This window comes from Tursiops truncatus, chromosome 21 (genome assembly GCF_011762595.2).
Source record: "Tursiops truncatus isolate mTurTru1 chromosome 21, mTurTru1.mat.Y, whole genome shotgun sequence".
NCBI lineage: Eukaryota > Metazoa > Chordata > Mammalia > Artiodactyla > Delphinidae > Tursiops > Tursiops truncatus.
The window spans coordinates 14,137,709-14,146,148 of record NC_047054.1 but is presented as its reverse complement, the minus strand read 5'-3'; the positions used below and the strand labels follow the sequence as shown (position 1 = coordinate 14,146,148).

At 39.7% G+C, this 8,440-nt stretch overlaps 1 protein-coding gene across 4 annotated transcripts in view; it reads right to left on the bottom strand.

Moving 5' to 3' along the window:
• Nucleotides 1–5,004: 5,004 nt before the first annotated feature.
• Nucleotides 5,005–8,440, bottom strand: part of FAM149A (family with sequence similarity 149 member A) — a 28,750-nt gene continuing 25,314 nt past the window's right edge. For 2 of the 4 annotated variants that reach the window (XM_073798685.1, XM_019921564.3), the window contains exons 12-13: nt 7,538–7,616; nt 5,005–5,242 (exon numbers count right to left, since the gene is read on the bottom strand). In XM_073798685.1, the coding sequence (XP_073654786.1) occupies nt 5,169–5,242; nt 7,538–7,616 (153 nt within the window). In that variant the 3' untranslated portion in view covers nt 5,005–5,168. Of the gene's footprint in view, nt 5,243–7,304; nt 7,617–8,440 lie in introns of all 4 variants that reach the window. The other 2 variants (XR_012329005.1, XM_073798686.1) reach the window with 2 other exon arrangements.

Sequence of the window (8,440 nt, the reverse complement as noted above, 5' to 3'; positions counted from 1 at the left end):
GACGTATCTGGTTTGAAACTCAGCCTCCGGAGCTCGTTTTTTTCCCGGCTGGGTACCTAAGCTCATTTCCTTGCACATCTGCCAGTGGTCCAGTCCGCTGGGACTGGCTGCCTACCCGCCCGGAGGTGGGTTGCATCTTGGCATCCGCATCGGGGTCATTCGGGCAGCTACCTACTTTGATCCAGAGTAGCCTTAGGGACACGACCTTAGGGGCACCAGTTATCAGTCTGCATCGGATAGCTGATTGCGACACAGGGGAGTTGAGTAAGGTTGTTGTGATCCAAATATTTTTCAAAATATTTTCGGGAACAAGAAAAGGTAGCACCCCAAGAGAACAAGGCAAGGGCGGGTGGGAGAGGATGGAGGTCGCGTTCTCTGAAAGCGGTGGAGGTAAGTGATGCTGGGAGGGGAGGTTTCGATAAGGAGACAGTAGTTATGGAGTGCTCTCAAAAGGGAAAGGAGACAAAACTCTGAGCCTGCGGAGGGAAAAGGTAAGGACAGTGAGGAGGATGCTCCACTTCTGCCCAGGGGCTGGTTTCCCTAACTACCAAATTCTCTCTTTTCTCCAGGTACCCAATCCTGACTCTGGTTCCCTTGTGTACACTTGATCCTTCTTCACAAAGGCGCTGGGATGGAGGGTCCCGCTCCTAGCAGCACGTCCCTAAGCTATAGGAAAAGTGCCAAGGAAGCTGGAATATTGAGAATACCCTGTATTTTTATTTTGCTTAATTGGATTAGCTTTACTTGCAGCCACCTGCAGAGCCTCTTTGATGTAGAGAAAAACATACCTAAGACTTTTCTCCAACTGAATTTCTTCAAGTCATCTATATATACCGACACAGAAAGACGTTCATGAAATATTAAGTGGAAAAAAATAATAAACAAGTTGCAGAACAAAGTATATAATGTAATGCCCTCTTTGGGAGAATTTTTTTTCTCTGCAGCTAGACTAATACCTGGAAAGAAAAATAATGATCAACTCGACTGCGTGGGAATGGAGAAGAACTTACACTTTTTATGTTATTCACTTCCATATTGTTGAATTACTTTAACACTTTAAAAAATATATCTGTGTAGTATCTTTCAGTATATCTTCTGGGCTCTCATTTCCTTCTCTCTAAAGGACTGAGGCTGAGCCACAAGGCCAATTAAAGCTATAAAAGTACAAGATTTGTCTATATCTGACTCTCTGCTAATCCCTGTGGACAAAACAAGGAATATAACCTACAACTGCAGACCTCAGGAAGTCGAGAAAGAGGGAGGGATGGGGTGGGGTGGGGGGAGTGAATGCTCCAGGCAGCACGAGAGAAGTGCTCCAGGTCAGGGAAGGGTATGAGGGGTTCAGGAGACAGTGTAGGGGCCCCTGCTTGGAGCACAAGGTAGCTCAGAGTGCCTAGAGCGAGATGATGTTGATGGGTGGCATGGAGCGAGCTGAAATAAACCTTGACTGCCAGGCGTACACGGTTTAGTTTTATTTTGAAGGCAATTTGTGGGTGAGGAACAGGACACTGAAGTTTTTTTTTAAGGGTCAACAAAAGAAAAAGCCTTGTCCCTTTGTTCCCTTTCATCTTTCCTGTGGTTTTCTTGTTACCAGATGGGACCCTTCTCATACTGCCTTGGAATATTTACATTTCAGAGGAAACCAGTCAGATGGCCAGGCCTGCAAGAAATGCACAGCACCATCCTTCTCTCCTGGTAGCAACGTACACAGTGCTGCATCTTAGAAGGTCCACCGTAAAAGGTAAGGATGCTCTGTGTAGGAAACAGTGCTGTGCCAGGGTGAAGACAATCTGTCTGCCTTTGTAACCACATTCATTGTCAGCTTCATGGAACTAATCCAACTGAGTAGGAAGGTGTGAACTTCCTTTCTCTCCTGAAGATTCATTCTACAGTAAAGGACGAATCCCTTCCCACTTGGAAGGTCTTTGTTTGCTACTCTCCCCAGCTTCAAATAAGTGCTTCTGAAAGTTAAAGTCGTGGGCCAGAATGTGTTATAAACTACAGAAGGCCTTTGTACATGTTAACACTGATTTCCTTAAATTTTATCTCACTTGGAATGATTCCCAGTATGAAAAAGATACCTAATTTAGATTAAAAAAATTAATTCTCACTGGATATAGAACTATGTTATCTATATACTCACACACATCAAATGATCAGTGTAAATTCCTACTGTCTTCAAGTCCTCCTCTTATTCTCTCCTGAAGGCTCTTCAGACTTTTGTGTTGTCCATTCTTCTAGCACATATCTTGTCAAGATCACCAGTATCTCCCATGTAGCTAAATCTTTAAGTCATTTCTCAGACCTTATCTAAATTGACTTATCAACAGCATTCAACATGTTTGAGTCCTTATCACTTCCTTGAACCCCGCCGCGCCCATTTGACTTTGACTCCATATTATCTTGATTTTTTTTCTCCCTCACCAGTTATTCTTTCTGTTTGCTTTGCTAGTTTCTCTTCACATCCCGTACCTCCAGATGTTAAGATGCCCGGGGCTCAGAACTCTTTTTTCCCTGCTTCTAAGTTCTCACTTTCTTGGTTATCTCATCCATTTCAGTACTTAAATACCATATATATATATATATATATATATATACACACACACACACACACACACACACCCCAGTCTCTACCTCCTCTCTAAACCCCAGGGACAGATATCCAAACACCTCAACATCTCCACTTCAGGCATCTCAAACAAACATGTCTCAACATGCCTCCAAATCTGCTCCTCTTGAACATTTTCTGATTTCGGGAAAGGCCAACACCATCTTTCCAAGTGTTAAGCCAGAGCTTTCGAGGCAATCTGGATTTTTTATTACCCTGCTCATCCAGTCCAATGGCAAATCCTATTGGCTCAAATTTGAGAACACACCCAAGGTCCCTGACTCCTCCCCAGCTGCACCACTATCATCTGATCTGAAACATCATCTCATGTCAGATTACATCACTTGGTCCTCAAAACTCTCCAGTGGCTCCCCATTTCGGATAATTTACAACTTCCAAGGCCAAAAAGCATCTTAAACCCTCAGCTCCTATTACTTTGCTGATCTCATTCTTTATTATTTACCCCCTTGCTAATCCCATCCCACGTCCCACTGGCCTCTCTGCTGCTCTTCAAACCTCCGGGTATGCTCCTGTTTTGGGCTGTGTGTTTTTTTCTCTGTCTAGAATTCTTTTTTCCATTTCTACATGGCTTCTTTTCTCATTTGCTTTGAGTCTTTGTTCAAAGACTACCTCTGCAATAAAGCCTCCCCTGACTGTCCTATCTAAAGTTGCAACTCCTTCCGCTGTCACATGGCCTTATTTTATATTTCTTCATAGCACTGACTGTTATCTCACCTTATGTTTCTACTGATTTGTTTACAGTCTGTGCGCTCCACTAGAGTATAAGTTCTATTAGGGCAAAACTTTGTCTTGTTCAGCCCAATGCTTAGAACAGAATCTTATACAAAGGAGGTGCTTGATAAATATCAAGTATGATTGCCGCACAGGAATGCCGTTTTCTGACATGAAGGTTAAATTGGTGTACTCATAAATGAGGTAAAACCCTCACAAACATACATGGATATGTATTTTGAATTCACAGGGAAAAGTTTGCTGTGGAGTTGGAAATAAATGTATGAGTAACCTGTGTATTAGACACTGCAGAATAGAGAAATATTTACACAAATTATATTGAAAATTGGGAATCTAAAGATTTTATAAATGTAATGAATTTTTGAAAACTCAACACTTTTATTAAAAATTAAAGAATTAAACATCCTAACCATGATCTGTAGTCAAAAGAAAACAATGACAATAAAAATATAATATGCAAATGATTATGATATTATAAAAATGTATCTCTTAATTGGTATAGAAATCCCATTCTAGTTCAGAATAACAACTCTATGGATACTTCCTTTAGTATTAAATTCATACAATCTAGTAGTTTTCTATGGTATTTTACATATTTTTATATTATTTTTAAATTTCTTCATTTCTTCTTTGGTTTTGGATAAACTGACATTTTAATTAATATAGTCACTAACCTTAGTTTAAAAATTGATCTCAGGAGTAATTTGATTTGCCTTTTTCAAACTTTGTTAGGGAAATTCTAAGATGAGACTCATTTATCAAAGTAGATTATTATGAAAACACTGCCCTACACCATCCTTGATTTAAGCATTATTTAATAAACTCTAGATTATTATCTGTATTATCTTCAATACAGGTGTTAAAATATATGCATGAGCAGGCTGTTGTTTTTTTTAAGTGAGTGGTAGAGCCAAGACTTTATGTTATCTCCAAACTAGTACTTTATTTTCCAATAGAAAATGTTTATAAGGTATGAGTCTAGACCACTGTACTTCTATTTTTTATTTTTTTATTTTTTATTTTTTGTGGTCCGCGGGCCTCTCACTGTTGTGGCCTCTCCCGTTGCAGAGCACAGGCTCCGGACGCGCAGCTCAGCGGCCATGGCTCACGGGCCCTGCCACTCTGCGGCATGTGGGATCTTCCCGGACCGGGGCACGAACCCGCGTCCCCTGCATCGGCAGGCGGACTCCCAACCACTGCACCAGCCACCAGGGAAGCCCCTAAAGTGCTTTTTTAAAAAGGTATAAGAAAGTCAGCACAATGACTAGAACAATCTGAACATTAGTCAACCTGTCATATTGTACCAAAGGTGACTTTGCTGTTTTCTAAAGGAGGGAGTAATATCTATTAGTGACTAGGACTTTGATGGAATTAATAATAGAATGAGACAAAAAATTTCAAAAGACATAAAGTTACATACTCCTAGATAAAATGGCATATTCCTAGATAATATACTTTCATATACGAAGTAGTGTGTGAATACACGCACTAAGCATGTGTGTGTCTGTGTATAATTAATAAAAGGATGAATTATAAACACATATTAGATTCTTCTGAGCAAAGCCTAAAGAACCTTTACTGGAATGCTTCCGATAATGAAGAAGGTTGGTGGGTTTGACTTGTATTCTCTTTACAGCAAAAAGTGTTCAAAATTAAGTTGTTTATTTGTTTGCATTTCTCTCAGGCAGTCGAACATCTCAGACTGTCAGACAGATATATAACAATACTTCTTCTAGTTTTCAAGTGATAAATGGTGTACCGAGGCTTTGAATGCTTCAGCAGGTGTTGCAGTCCTGGTGAAGTCACATCAACATGCCACTTGGAATCTCTTTCTGAAAGTCAAAGTTGTCCTCTGAAAAGATTTAGGTGGAAATTGTGAACCTGAAACACCAAGCAAAATTCTCATTAGAATGTTACAAATCCCAGGTCCCAAAAAGATCGTGTTATATGTTCCATGCAGATGATATTTTTTAAAACGAAAAAAAAAAAAAACTCAATGTCACTTGTACACAAATCAGGAAATAGTCATCTGGAAAAACTGCCATGCTGGGTGCTGAGAAGAAAGAGGGGTGCTTCCCCTCCACTGGGCCTTGGTCCTGGCCGTGAGTTCCCCCAGAGAACTCTGTCAGCTACCTTAAGAAGTCCTTCCCACTCTTGGTCCCTCAGCTTCTCCTTTCCTTTTTTTTTTTTCTGCTACAGGAATAATGCTGATAAGTTAATAGCCCCTGCGCTTTTGGACCTGGAAGCAAAGGTAAGCAAGAGACCACAAGCCTGTCAGAGAAGAAGAAAATAAATCTTTAGAAATATAGGAACATCTCTCTTATGTACCCTCAATCACTTCTATAGACATAAAAAAGGCCTCCAACCAGCAATAATGACAGTTGTCACAAAGTTATTGATTGATAAGAGAATACAGTGACTTAGTATTTGGTGAAAAATTAAGAGTGCAGATTTTAAACAAATTCAGAGCCCAGTTTCCTCTCCTAACCTCTAGTACTGTACGCCCAACAAACTATTTGGCATCTCCACTTAGCACGCTGCAGTCAACATCTCCGAAACTCCTTAGCCACTGTCTATTGCCATCCGCAGAATCATATTTATCAACCGTCACTGTTCTCTCTCTCACATACCATGGCTGCCTTTTAGAGAAAGAACTATTGTCATTGAAAATGACAGAGAATACTCCTGGGGAATGCACAAGGCAAAAAGCAACAAAAAGACACAGCAGCTTAGAGCTATGAGCATAGGAGAAAAATCTCAAAAGAATAGAGAAATTTTGACATCACTATGCTATAGAACTATAGAAGGGCTGACATAACAGTGATAAACCTGAGTTGTCCCAGTGCTTGAATTATACTAGATTTATTTTAAAGTTATATTATTATTTCCCTTAAAACAGCAAATTATCCTCTACATTTGAGATTATCTATAATACAAATGATTCATATTTTTTGAGCAAACAGTGTATGCTTGGCATCTAGCTAGGTCCTTTCCATACATTTTTCCAATAATTGTTTTCTCCATCTAGTCTGTTATAAAAGAACTGAGGCCTGGAGCAGTTGAGGCTCTCCTAAAGTGCTCAGCTAGTAGGTGCTCGAGTCAGGATGGAAACGAGGCATTTGATTCCAGAGTGGCACACCTCATGACGATGCTACGTTGCCTCCTTGAACAAAAATGTTGGTAACGGTTTTGAAAATTAAAACATCATAGGCCTGAATTCAGTCTAGAAACTTGATTCTTTAAATGGCATACTACCTGAGAATAAGTATTTATCTGTAAAACTCTACATCATAAAATAACTAGAAGATTTGTATTAATTTTGTGAAGCATTTTTATAATGAGATCTTCAAAGAGAATCTGAAAATAGAGTTTCATTCAGAAGAAAAACAAACATGGAAACTCTACAGCAGAGAGAGACATTGATTTCTCGTAAGACTCAAGACAGCATTTTCTTTTTTATGAGGGTGAGGCCCTAAATTAGGAAACTTTGGGCGTTTTCTCCTTTAAGATTGTGCAAATTAATAAAAGGAAACCGCAGCCAAAGTTGGGGTTGGAAAGCCAGTAGTGGGAGCTCTCATGCCCTGCCCACCACTCACCTTTACCCCACCAGGAAGACATCAGTAACTGACTGACCCCAATAGGAAGAGACCACCTTGCTCTCCCAAACAGGAAGCGCAGCTACATTCCTGCTCCAGCAGGAGGAAGACTTCCTTCTTGCCCAGCAACAAGCCCAGCCAATGGAAAACCCAGCAGGTCAGCCAAAGACAAGCTATCATCACTTGAGCTTTTACCTTCCTCCAATGAACTTTCCTTTTTTCCTTGCTGATGATCTCCTTTCCCTGTCCTGCCTTCCTTTTATAAAAGCCTTCCATGCCCCGCAGCTCCTCAGAATATCTCTGTTTGCCACATGAGATGCTGCCCAATTGATTCATGAATTGCTTACCAAAACCACTTCGATCTTCAGATTTACTCAGTTACTTTTTGTTTTTTTAACCAACAGCAGAGAAGTGCTTGTCTTTGCAGTTTTGCTCTTTATGGAGATTCCTGAGATATAGCCATAGATGACAACCTCTTGGTCAAAATTGTCCTCTCAAGGTCGATAATCTCCAATTTCTCTTTCCAAAACTTGAAACTTCACGTATTACATCATTTTATTTGTATATGGAGAACACCGACCTGTCAAAAAACCTTGACCTGTCCATGTGTGACCAGCAAATTCCCTCAGTGTCAATGAACCTTTTCGTGGTGTATCTGACTGTTAGAAGAAAAATAAAATGAGGGATGAGTTTTATCGTTTCAAATATTTTTTAAAACGAAAGTTATGGTTAACAGAGAACCGACCCAAAATGTATGGGATGTGCTGGGCTTGAAAACTGTTCCATGGCCAGAGATCTTTCTTGAAGGGGTGATCTTTCTACACGGACAGGTACTGTGCTCAACACATGTTTTTGTGGATGCCTTCCTCTGAGCTAAATGAAGGATGATATGCTCTTGTTTAAAATAAATGCAATCCTTAAAAAGACAAAAGAAAATCTATATATACTTCAATTAGTTGCTCGTTTAGCATTCATTCACTCGCTTATTTGAAAACTTTTATTTAGATATTGCTAAGTATAAGGTCCACTAAACACACCTATCAATTTAATTATGTAATTGTAATTTTTAACCTGGTAAAGTGGTAGGGCCTTAATAAGTAAATATGGATTAAAAACCTTAACTGCATAAAATTCTTAATATTAAACTATGATAGAAATGTTCTTCTGCATTTGTGAAGCATCTGACTTTTTTTAAATGTGATATTTGACTGCTTTTAGGATTCCACTCTAAGCCACAATATTCTAAAGTTAAATATTAAAGCTTTGCAACTCTTGCCTTCTGAGAATGAGTTTTACTGTTATATTCAGGGAGGCAAAGGAATGCGAGAGAAAGCCCTGCCTCAGCTGGTTTTTCTCTCCCTAGGCTTTATGTTCTCACACTTGGGGGTCTTCTGTGTTTTATAAAATAGACACAAGTTACTTGTATTGGAGTGAAGTGAGCAGTCATTATAAATCTGGGGGAAACCTGGTTAGGCTTTCTACC